The 22,536-nt window shown below is 46.3% G+C and overlaps 2 protein-coding genes across 3 annotated transcripts; one reads left to right on the forward strand and one right to left on the reverse strand.

Moving 5' to 3' along the window:
* adm2a (adrenomedullin 2a) lies at window positions 1–11,052 on the forward strand. 2 transcript variants are annotated; one of them, XM_067255012.1, is made up of 3 exons: window positions 1–95; window positions 527–668; window positions 7,599–11,052. In XM_067255012.1, the coding sequence occupies exons 2-3, from the start codon at window positions 577–579 to the stop codon at window positions 8,035–8,037; spliced, it is 531 nt and encodes a 176-aa protein (XP_067111113.1). In that variant the 5' UTR covers window positions 1–95; window positions 527–576; the 3' UTR covers window positions 8,038–11,052. The 2 variants fall into 2 exon arrangements, with proteins under 2 accessions (XP_067111113.1, XP_067111112.1); XM_067255011.1 differs by having other exon boundaries at window positions 15–95; window positions 446–668.
* Window positions 11,053–16,239: 5,187 nt separating this feature from the next.
* On the reverse strand, window positions 16,240–22,296 carry ttc41 (tetratricopeptide repeat domain 41). Its single transcript, XM_067255004.1, is given in 16 exon segments — window positions 16,240–16,341; window positions 16,343–16,829; window positions 16,929–17,055; window positions 17,188–17,327; window positions 17,453–17,605; window positions 17,773–17,923; window positions 18,107–18,290; window positions 18,514–18,644; window positions 18,758–18,829; window positions 18,913–19,106; window positions 19,238–19,427; window positions 19,578–19,808; window positions 19,970–20,441; window positions 20,615–20,778; window positions 20,989–21,206; window positions 21,302–22,296. Coding segments are annotated over 16 exon segments (4,011 nt in total).
* Window positions 22,297–22,536: the final 240 nt, after the last annotated feature.

Raw genomic sequence — 22,536 nt, forward strand, 5'->3', positions numbered from 1 at the left:
GTTCAGACTGAGAACTAGATCTTAACCAACACGTTTAGAGCCGTGGGAAAATATTCAAATAACATTCAGAAACTCGATTACAATTCTTCTTACAGGTAAGAATTAAGCTACCTTTATACTGTAGGCAATATACTTTGTATGATTTTGAGTTGTCTAAGGAGGAATACCACTGTAATTATATGAATATTAATAATAGCCTCTCATGTATTAGAAAAAGTTGGAAATTAAAGTGGATTTCTGAGAGCAGTGTCTTTTCTGGGTGTTTTATTATCGTTATTATAAATAACACATCATTTAAATTTTAAATAGAAATTACTCTAAAATGTGAACGAGTGACTAAATGAGTGAAAAACGAATTAGACTCAGAACTTTTTGCAGAGGAACAACACGATTTTTTTTAAATCTTAACTTTATTAATGAAAACATTTTCTTTTGTCGCTTTCAGGTCTTGCGAATTTTGCTTGAACATTAGTGTCAGCGAAAAGTCCTGAAATATTCTTTCTCTTGGGATTTGAACTTCGTCCAGGTGGTTTGCTTGTCCCCTCCTTCCAAAGGGGTGTGAGAACTGGCCCCGCGATGCGGTCGCTTCTCCCGCTCACTGTGTATTGCATCAGCCTGCTATCGCTCCAGCTCCTCGCTCTCCCTGTGGACCATCTAGAGAGGAACAGGTAAGAGAAACAAATTGCATGTCTCATAATGTTTTAATAATGAATGATGCAGGCTTTGATTGGAACTAGTTCACAAGCATAAATTGACAGGTTATAAATAGGCTACCATAAGGGTACATACATGGTGCTATATATAGCCCATGTAAAATGATTGATTTTGCACATATAGAACCATGCAGTCTGTCTGGCGACAAACTAGTTGAACTCATGATTATATTCAGTCGAGGACTGTGCGTAAATGTAGGTGTTTTCGTTCAGTCAGAGTGTTGTGTCGGGGAGATAGTCGGCGAGGTCAAAATCAAACAGACGTGACACAATGAACGTAGACTATTCTGACAGTGAACTTTATGCCAGTGTGAATTGCGAAAAGCAGGTGCGCAATGCCGCAATCTCTGAAAAAAAAAAGAATGTATGTGAATGCACAATGAGCTGTGTCCAAATTCCATTCAAAATAACAATCTGTTCTTGTTTCAAAACTATTTCAATAACTTTTTGGGAGAGAATGCCGGTTAGTGTGGTTTACCGTGAATAACATTTCCACAAATTACTGCATTTGAGTGCACTACGCTTTCGCTTTTGATCTAATGAGTTTGATAAGAAGTAGAATTTAAATCCATGATATCAATGAATGAGACTAAAGACAATTAATCGTGTCATCTTTTTGAATACAATGGGTGTTAGGGGTGTACTGTCTGAGGTTAGCTGACACCATGGCGACTCAGGACCGACGCTATTAAGCAAAACGCATTTGTTTAAGGTGTTTGTAAATCACCTCGTCAAATGTAATAATGCGACGTAATTGGATATTTATCATACAGTTTGTTAAAGTAGATGACGTGAAAGCCGCTTGCGTCCGACTGCAATATCAAGGCTAACCAAGGCAAGCCAAGAACACTCGCATTCAAACTCATACTTGTAGTATAGTTCCGTAGTTCTTATGATCTGATTTGGTTTAAGCTAAATGTAAAAGAAAATGTATTTTTCTTTAGCCTGTTATGTTTGAGTTTTTCTGGTAAGATTTCAAATGGCTAAAATTGAACTAGACTTCAAATGGGGAAAAAACAATTCATACTTGCATGGTATTGAAAACTCATACATTCCAGAATTGGATTTTTTACTGTATTGAGTGGCAGTTGTAATTTCCACCCTATCTGTTTATTTTTACATCTTGGAATGACAGACGGACACATAAAAATACCCCCACACACACACAATCTCTCGCACACGCACACACACACACGCACACACACACAAACCTTTAACCATTTACCTTTGTGGCTCACATACCAGCACAGCTTGAATCAACAGTAAGTGTTTTCACCCTCAGCCCTCAGAGTTTGGCAGGGATGAGAGCGAAGGTGTGCTAGTGTGTGCATGCCCCCTTTTGGTGCTTGGCAGATTACAGCCTTTAGTCACGTACAGATGGACATCGAATCAATTTACTCTGTTTACATGGAAGTTGTAATGGAAAAAAATTGTACAGACACAATTATGGTGAGAACCTAGTCCAGATTCATCCAGGGGTATGCTTTATGTTGACACCCAAAGTGGTTTATATAGTTAATGAAAGAGGTGATTTAGTGAAAGAGTGAAGTGGAGCCGTTGTCTGTGGTTTTCATTAGTGGTGTTGACAGGGTCAAGTTGTGCTAGCCAGCCATATCCATCTGAGGTGCCTCTGCTCTCACAGAAGAGGTTGTTACAATAGCAATGGGGGCCCTCACACAGCCACTGTCAAATGTGTGTGTGTGCGTCTGTGTGTGTGTGTGTGTGTGTGAAGGGGGGGTGTCATTACATGTACTGTATGTGAGTTCGGAGGCTTGTTGTATGTCTGTATGCCTACTGTCCACTTGTGAATGTGTGTTCTTTCAGCTTCTGCTACTGAAAACAAGGTAATCTGTGTCTGGCCCTCAACACTGATATCTTATTTCTGCCTCTAAATTGCGGTCAACAAACGTATTCCTCCTTATTTATCTCCTACTGAAAACAGCAAAGGGAGAATTCAGAGAACTACGTTTTATGGTCATGGTTTTGAAGGCGGAACTTTCTGTCTGTATGTTTAACTCAATTCTGCGGTTATTAAGAGTCAGTCCCTAAAGATACAAACAGTTCCAAAAGAGGAAGACTAGTTGTCCTGTTCAGGCTGTGTGAAGGGTTATCGCTCCTTGACATCTCGCCAAGATGTTCCCTCAATATTGAGTGGGGCATTTATAGCATCACTCCTTGACCTCCATCCTCTTCTTCCACTCTCCCTCATTCCACATTCCTCCTTTATCCTTGCAACTTCACCACAGCCTCTTTTTCAATTCTCTTTCTTTTCTCATTCCCCTTCCCTTCTGGCCTTTTTTAATCTATTTTATCTTACACGTTTGAACAATTTTTTTTATTCACTGCACTTTTGCTTTTCATCGGTACCGGACATCCTGTTCTAACCGTCCCACCGTGACAGCCTGATAAAAACACGGGTCACATCGCTACTCTTCAGAAAGACGACCTTACTGCAGGTTGCCATCCCTCTGCTGCTCCTTAGCCACACTCTACCTCCACATCCTGACACAGACAAGGGAATATCCCACACACGACCACAGAAACTGTCGAGATCACTCTTAAAAATGGAGACAAAATCACAAACAAACACACACTTAAAAGAGAAAGTTAGGGGGCAAAGCCAAACAAGTGAAACAAAGCTGTGTAGGACAGACTCCTGCAGTGAGTGGCAGGATGCTCTGAGCAAGGCATGCTAGCTGATTAGCGGCTAAAGAGGTTTCTGCTCTGACCCGGCCTCCCCACTGTTAGAACAGGGTTCAATGACACAGCATGACTGATAACACTGACACAATAGTCTGTATGCTCTGTTTGTGTGCATGTGTTTGTCTGTGAACATGTGATGTGTACTAGGAGAGGGAATTTTCGGAGGATCTTACTTGAACAAAACAAATCCATGTTTTTCCCATCAATCCCCCTGAATCATTAACTCCCGCTGTCTGCATCATAGGGGGCAGTCCCATCAGCCATAGAGGTCAAACACAATATTTATTCTGGAGTACAAACTGATGCTGTCTGCTGAGAAACATATCAGATGTTGTTGACATGTGATACAGACTTCATGTGACACAGACTTCCTATCACAGCAGGCATCTCATTGCTTACACCCTAATGAAGAATATCACAAACACAACTTTCAGTACATTAAATACCTTTCATAATGAATAAACAAACTATAATAATTGAAACATGCAAAAGTGCCTTTTTTTACGAAAGGCACTTTTGTACTTAGAGCCTGATACAACCCAGGTGTTCTCTGTAAATCACCTTCAGAGAGACCATCTGTTCTGGGGTTAGCTGTCTGGAGGTGTGTGCCTTCTTTGGTGTGAGGCCAGCACCGTACAAACAGATCTGGGCTGAACTGGACTGGCCAGATATCCATGTACTAAACAAACACTGCCATCACCCTTGCCGTGGTGGTGGTGACCAGACCTGTAGCAGGAGTTGGAGACCTGACTCTCCAGGAAGAGAATTCCTCTGTGGATTAGAGGCTAAGACCTGAATTCCATCTTCCACATCCATAAAGAATATGTCTCCGCTCCACACAGCAAACCTAGCCAAAGACAAGGAGCTGTGGAACATGTCTGAACCTACAGACTACAGTGGGAGCAGCTTATAGAGAAGGCACAGCAGCACAGGTTCTCAAAACACAGGAGGAGTGGTAAAGGAAAATATAAAGTTTTTAATGTTTAAGCATGTTATTTAGTACTTTTGTAGGCATAGTAAGTAATCTGCCCTGCTTGAGCTTGTATTGTCACAGGATGTCTTTATGAGTGTACTCTTTCACCCAGTCCTCGGAGGAAAGTGCCTAGTCGCACCACTTAATCTGCACAAAAGTATTACTTATCGTCAACAAACCAAAAGGGGCCATGAAAACACAACACCTTGAAAGCGGGTACCAAAAATGTTTCCTCCTGAAATAAATTGCTGACAATCTGACAACAATCTTCCCACTGTTAAGTGATGAGGATTATAGATGAATGTGCCATGTTTTCTGCTCATTAGGGCAGTTTGTGGTAAGCTCTAGCGCTCTGTGTAATCATGTATCCAGGCTGCTGCTGTGGACGCTTAACCCTCTCAGACAAGGCCTTCTTGGGGCAGAGCTGGGCCTGGGTAGCACTCTGGTTCTCATGGAGAGTCTCATATCCGTAACCAAAACCAGAGATCTGTAATTACTGTCAATAACAGCGAACTGTTGCCCAAACGAGCTTACCCTGTTATCAACCTCTAAACCCCCCCACAACCTTTCCCAAGTCTAAATGACTTTTAGCCTAATACCCTCGGATGAAAAGTAGACTCCCACTAAAGAAGTGGAGTTACTTAGTTATCAAGGAGAAAAAAATTGATAATCTTCTATGGATCAGGCAGGGCATTAAAAACAAACTGAGCTGAAGGGAACGATTTAAGAAAAAGAAGCCGTACTATCTTTGATCCTTTGCCAATCACAAAGCTCTCAATTACTGTCAATTCGGGGGAGGATTAGTTTCTGCATCGCCAAGAGAGTCTGTGAGACTGGACCAGACATACCTGGTGCCTCTCCCGGCCCCTGGTGTTGCAGTGAGGCCAGTCAGTGAGGCTCTGAGCTCCAGGGTGGACGAGCAGACAGCTCTGGGCGGCTACAAGGGTGACTCACACTTATACCTTCCACTTCAGAACTCTGCCTCTCTGGTGCAAATTAGCCCTGAGCAGTGGAAAATAAAACCGACCTGTTAATATTTGCCTGTAAAACCTCAACAAATAAGTTATGTAAAGGCCCAAGGACATTTGGAGTGGAGGAATATGTAGGTCAGATATGTAGTGAAGTGGAAAGAGGGGGATAAAGGAGGTTTGAAGTGCACGTTATGGGATAAAACACTTTTTTTTTTAAAGAATAAACACCCTTTCCCCTCCACCTCCAGTCACTGATTCTCCAAGTATGCTGTTTTGTAATGTTGTCACAGGGTCTTTGTGGCAAATCGCCAGCCCAGACAACCAGCGACCTGACTAGCGAAGCGTCCAGCTAGCATCTGAGGTTCAGGAGAACGTACAGCTGAATACCAAAAGTCCAGACTAACTTCCGGAAGGTTGTGTTGGGGGAGGGTTGTAAGGTTCATGTTCACGTTAGCCACCCTCCAAATCCCCCCTCTGCACGCTCCAAAGTCTCAATCCCATCACATGGGCATCGTGTGTCGTTTCCCAGACTGTGTTGGACCTGTTTCTGTCCTGAGAAACAAGGAGCCCCAACTCAGCGAGCACTGTAGCTAATCAAACCGTTTTGTGTTCATTTAATTTACTTTATTCACTCTATTCACTCTTCTGCCGACGGATTACATTTCCACATTCTTGTGTGAGAATCAGGTTTCTTCTCGGCTTTAATCACAGAGGAAAACGATGTAGTGCAGCAGATTACATTTCAGTCTCTATGTGAACAGGACAGACTAACGTGTAAACAGATGAACTGGGAAGCTTATTATTTTAAAGAAACAAGTTTACTGTTCATGCGCAAGCCCCATTCTTTGCCTCAATCGAATTCAACAGAACTCTGTCTTCTACAACCACACTTAGCCAAGCCTTGAATTTATAAAATTTTCCACACAGTCAAACTAAGTCTCTGCCTGGCACAGCAGGCGGGAGTGACTTGGCTGTGCCACGGGTCAGAGACGTATGACTGGCATAATGAGGTGGTGCTGGAAATGGCTCTCTCCGCCTTTGCCCAAGCATTATCCGGCCTCCCCTGGTGGGCAAAACCAGGGTTCACCCAGTGCATAACAAAAGGGTAGGGAGAGTGGCAAGGAGCATGAGAGTTAAGGCTGGGAAATCTTTGGTCCACATTGTGTAGAGAGCTTTGTTCGTTGAAATGGCAATTTCTCACCCTTACTGTAAGAGGATAGCTTTGTTTTCCTAGAGCCCTGTTGTTTCTCTCGTTCCATTCTCTGGGTTTCAGTACAAACTTGGGCGTCTGTGATGAAATGACAAGTCAGCATTTCACGAGGGAAAAGCTTTTAGTAATTATGCTAGCTATGATTACTACTTCTCCTCAAGAGCATATGGAAACCTGATGCTGTGGAAAAAGGGTTTTCTTAGAAAATAGCAATCTGTCAATCTTTTTTTCTTTCTCACTGTTTGTAGGCCTTCCTCATTTACAATGACCTTCTCGTGTCATTTTGTTTACAAGCCTAGAGTCTCCGCCATTTTATACGTTTGAGTTCACTTGCGTAGAGTCCTCTACCTGCTTAAAATGGCAAATCTGGTGTGTGAGTCGGTCCCATTATACACCAACCTTCAGAGAACCGACCCGAGTCAAAGCTCTCTCAGCAAACAAGCCTGTGACAGCTCAGAGATGAACACCATGGTCAGGTTTAAGATGTGGGTGCCGTTGTCAAACAGTGAGCAGATGGCCAGGCCTTTTTCTTGTTGGCACTCAAGCCACAGTCTATGTGAGCAGTGTTTGCTGAACGACCTGTCCCAGAAACATCTTCTTCTCTTGGGGAAGGTGAACCCTAGGACTCCATCTGGCCCTCTCTGGAGTATGACATGGGACTCTCGACAGTGTTTGCTCAGGACCAAGTGGACATATAGAGTAGACAGATAAAGTGATGTTGAGGGAGTGGATTATAAAATGTAATAAATTGCTAGCTGCTAATATGTATACGAGGGTGGGTAAAGAGCTATAAAAGCCCATTAACCTTTTCAGTGTATTAAGACCAAAACACCAAATGTGGACATTCTCATCATGTTGGGTATGGCTCACTGTCGTCAATGCTGCTAATGAGTTTCAGTCATGTACAATGAGGCCAAGTTGAATCTAAGTTCACTAATTCAACAGCCAGTATTGACTTGAGTTAACATAGCTACATGTGGCTTTTTACTATTGCATAGATGTGACCTTTTATTTCTTTATGTCTTCAGGTTGGACCTTCTCAAAAAGCTCCATGCCCTGAGAGAGGAGGACCAGATCTTCACCCCGGAGTTAGATACCGACCCGCCCACCCCTTCAGACTCCAGCCCTCCACCAACCGTCCACGACTCCACAAGATGGCTGCCAGGTTTCCTCAGAGACACACCATCGTCCAGCGATATGAAAGAGGCCGTGCAAGTTCGGGCGTTGGCGTGGGCGCGTGGCGCCACAGGCTTGGAGACCCAGCGGAGGCCGTCAAGAGGTCGTCGTCACGCCCACCAGGGTTCAAAAGGGGGTCACCACCACCACGCCCAGCTGATGCGAGTGGGGTGTGTCCTGGGAACCTGCCAGGTACAGAACCTTAGCCACCGGCTCTACCAGCTGATTGGCCAGAGCGGGCGAGAAGACTCCTCCCCCATTAACCCCCGGAGTCCACATAGTTACGGATGAGCTGCAGACAAAGTCTCTCCAAACACCCCAGCAAGTTCATCTTTCTAGATATTTACCTTTTCCTTTCAGTAGTATTTGCATCACAGTTTGTTGTAGTCCATACTTTGTCACCAACAAACTTGTTGCAGCTTCTTCTTTTTTTCAAACAACCATTTCCATGCCTTACTGCTCCTGTACTAAGACATCACTATGCCGTCTAACAAGGAGGATTACAACCCACTAACAAGACTGAAACCCAACACAAACAGGACTCCTCTCACCAGCTTGGGAAACCATGCCAAGTCTCCAGAACCTCTGAAGGACACTAGGGGCTCATCAAAGCCTGTCCCTCTCTCTCTCCCTCCTGACTCGTCAATAAGTTTAATCCTGTTCATGGAAGGATAAAGACCTGTCCACTCAGGGCCGGCCTCTCGCTTCAACACCAGCAGACACTTGCCCCTGCACCTTCCCAGCAGCAGTTAGCCTCCTGCCCATTGATCAAACACTTAAGCCCCTAATGTGGATTTGAACCTGTGTCGGGATCTGATCCTTGTCAGAAGCGATTTGTTACCCAAAGATCTGACGAAACAACCAAATGAACCCTTTTACCTCTTATCCTTCTGACACCAACCCCCCACCCTCCCATATTAGGGACCATATTTGACACTGGACTGGCCACTGATATCCAGACCACCAGCTACCATTATAGACCACACAGCCACAATCCTTCCCCTCACCCTCACCTGAACACAGAAGGTTCAAGGGGTCTTTGTGTGATTATGAATGAGTCATTATGGTGTCATTTCAATGAGGTGCTAGTCCAAACATCATGTAGCAGAGGCAGGTAGATTAGTACCTGTCCCCCCCCAACCACAGTCAAGCGGTCTTTAAAATATTATCCCCCTTCACGTGATTCATAAGTTCTCCCTGTAAGCCATGACTTTAGTTAAAGGGCATTTTCACACACTCACTCAGGGCCTTGTTTGATGTGATTTATAAACACACTCTGCCTTGACCAGTCAATAGGGGACCAAAAGCCATCGTAAATCTGGCCAACCTCAACCTAACCCTGCCACCGACAGCATTCTGACTTTGGTGTAACATAATTCTGGAAAATTTGGATACCCGAAGTCCATTGAAGGACAACTGGCTTACCAACATTGTTAGTGTTGGTATGCCCATTGTTAGTGATGTTTAGCGAGGTTCATAATGAGAGACTATGGAGACCAAAATGTAGGGGCAGGAGTGCCAGATTTTAAATTTGTTCGCTAAATACCGTACATGCCATAAAATTTGCCCCGAGAGAGGTGAAATGGTGGGTGGACTCCATCTCTAAGAATAACAAAAACAAGCTGCATTCAGTCAACGTCCCACAATTTCGTCACAAACACGTTATTTGACAGTCTCGAAATATAACTTACAAAATGGCCATGGCTGGATCAACCCCTTTTATGATTTCAACGTTGTGTGGTCCAACAAAGACTCAAGTTGAAAGGATTTCAATAATCCTTTACACTTCAAGTTTTTATGAGCTTTCCAAACCCCTAACATATAATCCTGATTTACTGAATGTGATCTTTCATATTGCAGTTAGAATACAGGTCAATACATAAAGTCACTTTTATATTCCTCATTAAATGATCACGTGTGCATTTTTGAAGTCGTTTTGACAGCAAAAATGTTGACAGCAAAAACCTGCCATTGCTTGCCAAAATCAAATTCAATTTGAGTGATCGACATCAAGCTGTCATGTTTTTCTCTCCTCACCAGTCCGTCTTTTCTGGCTTTGTGCCTTTGGACTGAATTATTTTAATCAATACTGGTCATTTTTACGACCATTTCTTTTAATTTAGTTTGATTTCAACATAGTCTCATTTAATCTCTCTCTCTCTTTCTTTCCCTCTCTCTCTCTCTCTCTCTCTCTCTCTCTCTCTCTCTCTCTCTCTCTCTCTAATGATGATGGTGACAGGAGGTCGCAGGTCATAATTCAGTCGTTTCTTGACCTGAAGGCTAATCTGTTCAAAGGCTTGCTGAGGCACACATGCCATTCTCTCTGCTGTAATGGAGCTAATCAATGTCTCGTGACGGATCATTAAAAAGCTTTTCAAATGCTGAGAACTTTGGGTGAATCTCTCTACTTTCTACTCCAGTATTGTCACACGCATCACGAGTGTGAGGCCGCGCGCACGTGTTCCTGCTCGGCCCGACATGAACAGTGTCTATCAGGACCCAAACTTCTGTGTTTGACCTTTGTTGTAGACGTTTCAATTTGCTCAGAAAACACTGTTTGCCTTTGTGTGCTTTTGTGACGTGGTTAGGCGTAACGTTGCGTCAACGGGCAGATCAGGAGCACTTTTATGCAGCTTAGCGCTGTGTTTGTCTGGGTCAACTACGTAGGATCTGCTGAGTGGTGGCAGTCTGGCCACTTCTACCTCCCCTTGTGTGTCCAGTAAACCCATTCACACAGAAGTGTGTTCACGTGTGTGTGTGTATGTGAGTGTGTATGTTTGTAGGTATTTGTGAGGTAGTCATCCTTTTCAGGATCATCCAGTTTGCTGTCACTCACTCTTAATTTGTGTTGTCCCTATGAAACGTAAACATGTCATATATAGGTTAGGGTTACAGCAGAGCACTTTACATGTTTTTAGTTCCTCGCAACTTGAATTTTCAATCTTTGTAATAAAATGTGTGCACGGAAGATGAGAATTGTAATGTATGTATTGCATTTGTTAAGGATCTGTACAAATGTATTTTGTGAAGATGTAGTGGCACACTCCATGGGGGTGAGAGCATGACTGACTATTATGAACACTTGTGTATGTGTATATATATATATGTCTTAGTCATACTATTTAAAAAAAGTTATGTATTTAAGTTATCTTTGTATGTTCATATCTGTGTGTCACCAAAGACTCTATTTATCTCGTATTTTCCACACTTTTGTAAGGTGGCCTTAATGGTGGAAAAGGTTAGTTAAATCTTACTGTCAGAGTATGTCCCTCATTCTGTGAAAAATAAAGAATTCCACTGTAGTGAGATGATGTATGGTGTGGGAATCAGATTTGTGTGCACATATCAGGGTGTGTACTTGTCTGTGTGTATGTGAGTATGCATGTGTGTTTTATACAATAGCTTTTTCAAATTGGCTACTTGAAAATATGATAGTTACCAAACATCAAATACTATGGAACGCTACACAGCACCTGAAAGTACTGAGCAGATTCCACTCCAAAAAAGACACCAGAACTATACACTCCAACTGTGTTACTGAAGGTTTACACTTACACACTGAAAAAATTAATGTCCAAGCTAGGCAGTGGTGCAATCACGGAGGAAATGCCCGCATTTCAATGGCCTTGACCAAAATGCACTGATCCAATACTCTTGGCTCTCTGCTGGTAAATCATTGATAGTCTTACATCAACGAAGTGTGAACTGAATATAACGAAGAGAAAGTATGGAAACTTTTGAATGGCACATGATCCGAACTCCACATCATGATGGAAAGTAGCACTCGGCTTACTGATTGGCTGGGAGGGGGCACTTACCGAACCCTCCCCTACCACGCCAGTGAGAGCTGGTTGGCGGACAGAACAGGTGGAACAAGAGTGGAAGGGGAGAGGAGGAAGAGGAGGATGGTCTGGTGGAGAGGTGGAGGGAACGCGAGGACGAGATTGGGCAGATCGCCTGACTGTGCTGCAGGTGTAGCACTAAAGCAAACATCCCTGTGGTTTATCATTCATCTGATCTGTCCTCGGTCGTCCTGAACCAGAGTGCCGACCCCCTGCAGTGTGGTGTGAGGTCACCCGATTGTGTGTGTGTGTGTGACATCGTATCCAAGAGCCCAGAGTGCCAGTTATGTCACCAGCTGTCCAGACGTAGATGACCTATGTCAGCTTAAACTGAGCTGTGTATCAGGCATCACGGGAGCCTGCATGCATGGGACCACATCACAAGACTGGTGTAACCTTCCAGACTGGCTCAATTACTATTTGCAAATACAACTGAATACTCGTGTGTGCTTGAATTGGTTTACGTTTAAGTTTTAAATATCTCGGTAACTGATCCAGGTCTGGCATATGACTTGAGGAGAGTGTGCGAGGTGCATGTTCTGCAACCATGTAGCAGGGTTACATCATTTCAAATTACACATTGACTGATATTGTATTACTCACCAGACGTTTCCAGAACTGGTAGATCCACCTCTGTGCAGTGACCTGAATCTAACCACTTCAAACAGAAAAACAGACCATTCATTTACAGGGACGTGGTGTTAGATTTGGGCTTCATCTCCTTGCAATCCCAGATAAATCGGCTGAGAAACTGTCAAATGACAAATGTTGTCTTTGAACTTGTTTTTTGCAAAACTACCTGTACACCGCATTGACTATGCAGGAAATGTTGGTCAAACTCCTGAAGCAAACGTATTTTCGAATACTGAATGGGATCTCACACTACTGACGGACCAGATCTGGTGAGCATCAGGGGCTGTAACCCCCGTGAAGGGATTCCACTCCTGAACATGGGACAGTGTGTACTCTGTGTAGACCAGCTACGCCTCCACCCCAACCAGAGACGAGGAGACGGAGAACACGAGGGTCGAAAAGAAAAAGAAAGAGGTAAATAAAAGAGAGAGAGAGACAGATAAATAAAAGAAAAAGAGAGAGATAAATGAGAGAGAGACCTGGAGAAGTGGGGCGAGGGAAGTCACGCGAGAGAGATGGGAAGAGGAAGACGTTCATAGACAGAGCAGGAGCTGAGTGTGAGGGAGAGGAGCGGAGAGAGATTAACGATGGAGGGAGGAAGGAGAGGCCGCCAGGAATGTGGAGGGCGGGTGGGAACGATTGAGATGAGATATGTTTGATCCATCGGGATGGAGGTGGAAGTGTGTGTGGGTGTGTGTGCGCGCATGCATGCATGCGTGTGACAGAAGACAGACACCTCACCTCACGTACCTGACCAGGCACTCCTGTCTCAACATTGACCCCCGCCCACTGTCATAACATTTACATTCCAACACGCCATGGCGTGCCATCCTTAGAGGCTAATGACATCTTCTTCTATTCGTTTCACTGAAGTTTGATAGTTATATGGTGTGTTTAGGTGGTAGGTTTTCAGCAGGGGGTATTCCCATGCCGGTTGGAGGAGGGTCATTCTCCAGCTTTTCCATCCAGAGTTAGATTCTAAGGACATGACAACAACACACACCAACACACTGACACACACAGACCCGGCACAGCACCGTCCATACACATCATGTTCAGCACACACGCACCAACACTGTGCCACAGAGACACAACCGGATAACTTCTTTTCGATACCAAAACTGGTTGGGATGACCATAGGAGCGCTGCTTGAGCTTGTTCCTGTAACCTTCCCCATGCTACCAAGGATTAATCACATGACTGTCACCAGGCCACTCAGAATCACTTTGGTCTCTTCCGTGAAATCACCCATTCAAAGTGACAAAGTGGCTTGTTTGGGGTCGAGGGGGTTCAGTCGACGATTACGTCACTGTTGTTATTAATGACAATCTCTGTCTGTGCTGGGTAACAGTGACTTGTAAGAGAGAGTACCACACATAGGCAGCATTGTAATAGGTCATCATCCTAGAGGAGCTTGGTTTCCTGACTTGGGAAGAAGCTCTGAATGTGCATGACACGACAGATAACCAGGGAACGAGAGATAAGTCTCAAGGGCACAGATAGGGGTTCGTTTCTCAGCGCAACACTGTAGTTCCTATGAAGCTTTGTTAGTGTTTCTGCCCCGTGATTGGTGGTTGGTCTTGGGTCCAGAAGGATGGAGTACCTGTCTGGAATCACGTCCACCACTCTGGCGGTCTCTCCCCGACTGGGTGGATAAGGGAATAAGAAACAAGACTCGGCAAGGCAACTATGAGCTGGCGGGAGAATCTGTGACTCATTTCGAGAGAACACGTGAGAGTGAAAGAGAAAGGGAGTAAGAGAGAGCAAATGAAAGCAAGAGATTTACAAGCACAATATCATTTCCCTCACACAGCTGTCCAGTGGTACTCAGTTTGTATACATTAGAGATGTGCACACAGGCTCTTTCACTGGTTAAAGGAGAGGAGGAACAAGAAACACCTACCACACGCACACACCAAGATCCATGTTGTCACACATAATTTGACAGAATAATAAAGGGAAGCTTTGAAGCTATATGCTACGACTGTTATAGTAAGCAATCACCGGTGGTAGATGGATTCTGCCCACTGTAAGCCCTTAGTATAACATTACTTGGCTCCTGTAATCACACTTAAATCCCGGGATTTAAGAGTGGAAACAATTGTGAGAGACCTGAAGTCAGGGGGACTCTGGAAAATCAGATGACATTTTGTTTTAACTGGCAATTTAGAGGATGCATTTGGGTAGTGGGAGTTTGAGTATGATAGTACAGAACAGGCCTGGGTCCTTTATATGTTGGTCTGGTGTTTCAAAGCCTTACATGACCAAAAAAGGAGAAGGGTTGGGAAACGAGCTTTTGTGTAACCATGGAGTTCTCTGATCGTGAGTCTTGATAGCCCCATCAATGACACTGAAGTCATGTTACTGTAAAAGTAACCACTTGAATCAAATATTGTCAGTTGTCATAATTTCTGTGTAATGCACATCATGGGTACATGGGGAATTTTGAAGCGTGTCTTACTTCTACATTCTGTGAAACCCACATATACACTCAGGATGGCCACACTCAGTTTAGCCTGAGGACAACTCCCCCCGTATCACCAGCTCCTGTAACAGATTCCACACCATGATTGACGGTAATCGCTTGGTGTCAATGGAAATGAATGGGCCAGCTCTGGAGTGTCGTATTTGAAACATTGACGGGCTAATATTACCTAACACATAATAGCAGTTTGGAAAGAAAGCAGGTGAAAACCCAAAGAGAGCGAGTCAGCTGCCTCAGGAGAAGAATTCTTGAACTTTTGGGGGGGGTTCTTCAAAGACAGCAGTGACTGGCAGTTCACTTTTGGGTTTTAGATATCTTGAATGAGGATAAATATACATATCTTCTGGCTCATATTAACTTCAAATGGAACTAAAGTGCAATTCCCACCACAGTTCTATTTTGAAGTTGAAGTATGTGTGGACGAGAGAGAGTGTCATGATCTATTACTGTCTGCAGGATACATTTATTTTAGCCCGAGGAATGAAAAGGAAAAGGAAGAGGTATGGAGAAGCACTTAACTGGTCGGCAGAGTCATCCTCACACTTGCTCACAAGAGGCTCAGCAACCACAGAAGACTGGGACGTGACATCACACACACACACACATTTTACACGTCGCAAAATGGATTCTGTATCTGTACCCAAACGATACAGCCTCCTCTGTTTCATCCTGTACACGTTGACACAACTTTACGACACAACACATTCTCTCTCAGGTCTGCCAAGTCCTTCCCCCCCAACCCTTTTCTCCAGAGCAGAGGTTAGTATACGTGCAGTCTCACACATAGACTACCCCCCCTCCCCCCAATTTATTATCTCACTCTGGTTCACTCATGGTTATTCTGCAATTCAAGGCAAGATCTTAACACACCACGATTCTGATTAAACACTATGTATTTCACTGTGTATTTGAATTTATCATCACAATAGAGCATGCACAAATGACACAGTAGATCCTTATTCTGTCCCACTATACTGTTTGACATGAAGACAAGGAGAAACATAATTTTTGTCCATACAGGATTTACAGTGCTGGGGTTACATGATGGCATATTTCTTTAAAAACAATTCAATCACAAATGGTTTACCCTAACCATGACACAATGAGTCAGCTTGATTGAAACAAAAATAATAATTTATACAATAAGAGAAAGTGGTGCAAGAGCCATGCACAGTACAGACACACACACACACACACACACACACACACAGACAAGAACATATGACCTTAACTCGATATTACCCCACATGGTGATCCAAACCAGCTTAAACAGAAACACACCTCACGTCACAGCAAATGGAACATACAGTAGGCTGTTGCTCAAGCAACCCTTTCATTCAGATCCTCTGAGACTACACACACTTCACCTTGTCTCACAGGTGCTCACGGTGCCCTCTTCTGGCCAACATCAAAACTACAAGAGTCAAGTGATACTTCTAATTGTGGAATGTGATTCACTGAATTTCATAGAACCAGCTAGTCATTAATACATAAAAATATGAATTTAATAAGAATTGTTATGTATACACATCACTATGTCAATAAATATTCAAAAACTAAACTTCCCTCCGAAAATAAACTGATTTGGTCTTTTATCTTCCGTGACCCGCAGAGGGGTAGGGCCACAATCTGTCTTTCTGAGCATTGGGGCATATCTGTGCCTCAATACTGGAGGACCAATCTGTGTGCTGAGAGCAGTCACCATCTGGTCCTCCAGTAGGTACCGCCCTGGCAGGTGGCACCAGCCTGCCCGCTGTGGAACCCTGGTTCTGTCAGCAGAACGTGAGCTAGAACTTGGCGCAGTTTTGGGCCTGGGTGTTAAGTTGCTGATGTCACTCTTTGGGCCAAATACAGTGGTCTGGACAGCTGACCAGGGGGCCAGTTGGCTCAACCCTGCTCTCTGATTCTGGTTCTTTACTGATTCTGGGTCTTGGTTTGATTGAGTGACACTCCAGCCTGACTGGGGTCTGGTCCTGGAGGGGGCGAGAGGGGTGTGTGATGCGCCCCTGTGGGACACTGTGCTGGCTGTGAAGGGTCGGCTTCCACTCAGCCTCTTGTGTGACGGAGGTCTGGACATGGGGTCACAGGAAGCCACAGTCTGCCTGAACGCTCCGGTCCAAATCCTAGGAGGATTTTTGAGGCATGAACTGATGCAAGATTCACACAAACAATTCCGGAAAGACTGGAAATGCAGAGACACATTTAGGTGTGTTCTTGCTTACTGTTGTATGTCTTTGGTGAGCGTGTGTTCAGGGCCCAGAGAGCAGAGGCTCAGGTCCAGGGCTGTCTGGAACAGGTCCTCGGCCTCACTCCTCTCTGTCTTACTGGAGCTCTGCCCAAGCATCCTGCCTGTTACAGGACACACACATTAACACACACACACGCCCATTAACACACACACACATTAACACACACATCAGTAAACACGAATACCTCGAGTGGGAAAGTTTGAGGCGCCTGAAACTTGAACACGTCAGTTACCAAGTTTGATCAAGGTGAGGGCCAGACTGCATCCCTTAGCCTGACCAAGTGGTGCGTCGAGGGGGCGAGGGGGCCTCACTTCCTGGCCTCTCACACGCACTGCGTGTCGATACAACCGCAACGCCTCGGTCCACTTCAATCTAAATATTTCCACAGTGTTTGCACAGTGTGAAGAGGAGGTGGAGGGAATCAATGCACAGCAGTTAAACCAGTGAGCACGATCAACAGAGAGAAGCAACAGACAGTGCGAGACTGGTCTTCTGACCCGGTGTTGTAGCTTGCTGCCCAGACATCTGCCAGGCGTTCCTCCACCTCCACCACTAGAGGGTGCTCCCCACCATACCAGCTCCTCCTGATCTCCAGGGCTGCTTGGAGAAGGCTCTCAGCCTCACATGCATTTCGATGATCCAGGCTTATCCTGTTGGGTGATTCGCCACAATTGCATGGCACGACCTTCATTTACAACAACACTTGAGTAACAACAAAGAAACGTCCACACACATAAATCTCTCGAGTTCATCTGAACATTTCCAGTTCATGGTGGTGTCGTCAACAGTAGGTGGATAATTAGTGCAGTCTACACACCTGTGCGACGCCTGGAGCATAGAAACAGTAGCCTTAGCGCACGGGTGAACCATGTGATGACCTAGGCTGATGATGTCACTCAGAATCCGGGAGGCCTCTTCCACACAACCCTCAGCAAACATCAGCTGGCAGAGCGTACAGAGCAGCTGACCTGTGGGGAGAGTCAATCAAACACACACGTCCTCACGGGCGTTTACACCCATGTCCTGCAATGGATATCTGGTCAGTGTGATGCAGAAGTGAACTGGAGAGGGACAACTGTCCCCAGAGCGTCGTGCTTGTATTTTGGGACGGACGCGAGCATAGCTCGCCGTGTCTGGGTCTAGACAGTAACCTATCCTGACGAGCTGGCCCTCGGGTTCCTGAGAGCAGCCGGTGGCGATGGTCTGGACGGTCCTCAGAGCCGAGGTAAAGTGTGTCACGGCCTGTCCGGCCCGGCCCGTGGCCACGCACAGCTCAGCCAAGGTGTGCTGCACGTCCAACAGCAGCCCCGCTCTCTCTGTGTCCTCCTCTCCAGCCTGGGAGAGCACGGTAGAGGAGGAGCCAAGTGTGAAGGATCAAACTGGCTTTAGAAAAGTGATGCTCGATCCACAAACGATGCACCACGATACTTTTACGTTTGAAAGCAATGGGATTACTCAACCAAAACACATGGGTTCATTTCATTCAACACGGTAGGGTATGTCAAGGGTCAAATCCGGTCCAATCCCATCGTGTTGGTTCGCAGCGAGACAGTCTTACCTGTGTGAGAGTGTCCAGGGCCTGCAGCAGGAGACATTCTGCTTGCTGCTCCCTGCTCAGGCAGAGCAGCAGCTCAGACACAAACACCGCCACTCTCGCCCTCACTGGTGACTCACACACCCAGACCGCGTCTGCTGGGAGAACGCGGATTAAAGATCACCACGTGTCACTTATTTGTAATGAGACGGAATCACACCAGGTAAGGTCATGGGGATTATTTGTTTTATCACTGATCGATATTGACCTTTGTCTAGGTTTTGTGTCTCGGTGACGAAGGCATTGGTGCCTGCTGTTTCTCTCGGCACTGAATCGGCATTTACAGGGGGAAAACGAAACTTCACATATTTTAGAAGTTAACAATAAAAGTCAGTGGAACTTCATACGTTATGGTGAAGCTACCTGTACACGTCCCAGGTGAGGGCCCCCATGGATCTATTAAACCAGAGGGAGGACCGCGGACTTCATTTCCCAACAGTCTCTGATATGAAGTGCAGGGGTCGTAACCTTTGAGGGTCAAGATGGTCCAGGACCTGGCTATGTCTATCCTCAGCTGAGGACACTGGCTCCAGCTTGAGGACAGTTGTTCTACAGTCCTGGAGAAAGAAAATACATGATGTTAGTACTGGACAGACTCAACTACAGTTCTCTATCCGGACCCAGCGTGGGTCTAGGTTGTGTGTGTCTACTGTGTTCTGTGTCTTTTAGTGTGTGTCCATGTTCCTACTCGGGGTCTGTGAGGAAGGCATGCAGCTGTCCCCAGGCCTCACGTTGCTCCAGGAGCCAGGGGACCTCTTCTAACACCTTCCCCCAGCTGCCTGTCTCCCTGCTCTGCCCCTGGAAGTACTGGGCCAGGGTGAGCTGGTAGGCCCTCCTGGTTCTGGTCGACCCCCCGGGGCCTCTCCTATGGGGGATCTCTGCATAACAAAACACAGAGATAAACTGAAGGGGAACAAATCAAAAAGGTTCTCTATTAAGGGAGACTATTTCAGCTTTAACTGAGGTAATGCCACCTAAATCGCTGAATCGTCCAAATATCAACCACAGGCCTCTAGCTGTTTGCTCACTCATCAGCAGGAGGTCCATGGCCTGGGTCAGTGACTGGTGTGTGAAACTCAGTGCCCCGCTGGGTTTTTCCTGAATCCACAGCATGGTAGCTGAACGAAAGCGGGCCCACTCCAGAGGCTCTGGCACCTTGTGACCCAGAACCTCCAGCAAGGCCCAGATCTGCCCCTCTGTCAGGCCAGAGCGGGAGAGGTGGACCAGGCAGAGAGAGTCCCACAGCCAGCCCCTCAGATCTGGAGAGACAGGGAAAAGGGAATCGGTTCAAAAGTATCCCTAATCATACAGCTATCTGTCCTTGCTGGACCTGGGCACAAGAGGTCACATATTTTGATACCTGGGCACACTTGGACTCATCTGTCCTTGCCATGTACCAACCTACAGAAGATGCTACTACCTGTTTCAGAGACTAGAACAAGAGGTTTAGTCTGTTCGGCCATGCTCGGTGTTCCTTCATACACCCCATCCCCGTAGTCACGTGACCAGCGCTGGACCACCCTCACCCACAGCTCGGCCACTGAGTCCACTTCTGTATAGCCCTCCATCAGCCCCTCCACCTCCCGAGCTCCCCTCAGAACACCACAGGTCTGCAGCTCTCCAGCCACCAGAGCCAGGTACAGGGGTAGGCAGCCTAGCCTCCCCCTCAGGAGGTCCTGTAGCAGGGGGCCAGGGGGCGCTAGGCTGGGCAGGGGGAGGTGGTGGAGGAGCAGGCGGCGTCGGGCCCCTGGGTCAGACAGGCCGGGGCAGGTCAGGGTGTGGACGTCGGGGCGCAGGGTCAGGCTCTTGTAGGTGAGGTCTGTGGAAGTGGTGGTGAGGACTAGCTTACACTGGGGGGGCAGAGGGCTTGGGAGCCAGCTCAACTCTTTAACCTGGAACAAATGCATTCATTGAGATGAAGAAACAGTACTGAACCGCAAATCACTGACATTTATATTTCCACTAAGACACATCATCTTCAACATTATCTTCAACAAAAGCTAAAAAGGCAGATATGTGCTATCCATTATATTTCTGTCATTAATAAACTGGAGCACTGCAGTACCTCCTGCATTGACAGGCCCAGGGTTCCAGTCAGACGGTCGAGTCCATCCAGAACCAGAATGCAGGGTCGCAGGGCAGCAGCAGCAACGAAAGCCTGGACCACAACATGGAGAGGTCTGGGCCTGACCCGGTCTGACAACCCTTCATTCCATTCAGGCTGGCTCCCTACACACAGCACGAAAACACAAAGGTAGTTGTAAGAATGAGGTCAAACACACTGCATTTTTATTTGTGCTGCATAAGGCAGAGCAAAAAAAGGGCTATTTTTTCGTACAAGAATCAGGGTAGCCGACACTTTAACGTCGATTATGGTTCGCTTGTGGAAGATGAACTCATATAACCTGAGACAGAGGGAAAGGTTACCCTTCTGTTTACCGTAACAGGCCTGGTGTAGAGCCACAGTGAACTGCCTTAGCACAGATCCAATATCCACACTGGAGTTGCTGATTCCACAAAAGTAAGGGATCACCGGGATCCCAGGGTGGGTCTTTCGGAGCTCCTGGATCCACCACGCAACCAGTGAAGTCTTCCCACAACCCCTCTCACCACAGAGGAGGACCATGGATCTCTCGGAATCCCAGCTGTTAGGATGACTGAGCCAGTGAAGAAGTCAAGAGGTCATGTTAGGAAAACCATCACAACCATAGCTTTTGACTCATTCAATTTTTTCTAAGATTGGAATTCTCACGTTGTTGTTTGGAGTGCTGACTTCCTTGGTAGAAGTCTGTCACTCTGAGATGTGTCTCGGGTGAGACCGTGAGTGAATGTGTTGAGTGCCTCTAACACTGCCGTAGTCTGGCTGGAGGGAACAAACCAGTGACACAGATAATGGATGAATCCTTCCTGGTAATACCTCTCCAAGGAGTCCCGGTGGCCTAAAGCCGGAGACTGATCCAGCAGGGCCCCACAGAGCTGCTCTATCAGGCCCTTCCAGTCCCTCATCACCAGGACCCCCAGCTCCTCCGGCGTCTGGAAGAACCTCACCGGATGGAGGCTGGCCACGATGCTGTTCTTCAGGGCTCGGACCCTGCACCTCTCATGTTCTCTCTTCTCGGAGAATGCACTCAGCAAAGACCTCCTGTGTTCATCTCGCTCGTCCTTCTCCTCGTACATCTCCCCCAGGACAGAGTAGTCCCTGAAGTAGAAGAAACATCGTCTTTGGTCTCCCATTAGGGCCGCCTGGGTGACTTGCAGCTCTGTCACCGAGCTGGTCGGGTTCTTTCCTGTGAGGATCCAGGGATAGCCTCCCTCCGCAGCCACACACAGGTTCCGATCCAGCCCAGAGAGGACCTCTCGTGCAGGGCCAGGGTCTGGAAGCGGGGGGGAGTCCTCTAGCTTGGAGGGCCCATATTTATGGCCCAGGAGACAGATGAAGGAGGAGGAGTGTGTGATGATGTCCAGGCTGACCTTCAGCTGCTGGGAGGAGAGGGGAGGCCTATGGATGGCAGGGTCGTAGGACCTGCGGTTGGCCTGATCATTATCCCATTGAACATCCACAGGAGTGAAGCATGTGCCTCTGGCCTGGCAAAGGGCATTAAGCTGGGGGAACACCTTGTTTTTCAAGTAGAGCACCTCCTGCTGGAGGTCTCCTGGGACGGAGCACAGCACAGGCTTCAGAGGGGCTGTGCATGGTGGGGCTTTGGGGTATGATCCTCCCCTGACACCTCCCTTCTGAGGGTTCATCTCAAGCCTCTGGAACTCTCACCAGCTGTCCTAAAAAGCCCTTGGTAAAACTATGAATGATTGTTGAAGCATCATTAAATAACCATTTACTGGACGTGTGTTAATGCATTTCCATTTCTTTTTCTCTTGTTTCTGTTGGAGAGTTACACACACAGTCACACACACACACACACTCAAACAAACAAACTAAAACAAAAGCAGATAGACATACCTCAGACGGTGTGTCCTGTAGTGACAGGA

This window comes from Osmerus mordax, chromosome 17 (genome assembly GCF_038355195.1).
Source record: "Osmerus mordax isolate fOsmMor3 chromosome 17, fOsmMor3.pri, whole genome shotgun sequence".
Classification (NCBI taxonomy): domain Eukaryota; kingdom Metazoa; phylum Chordata; class Actinopteri; order Osmeriformes; family Osmeridae; genus Osmerus; species Osmerus mordax.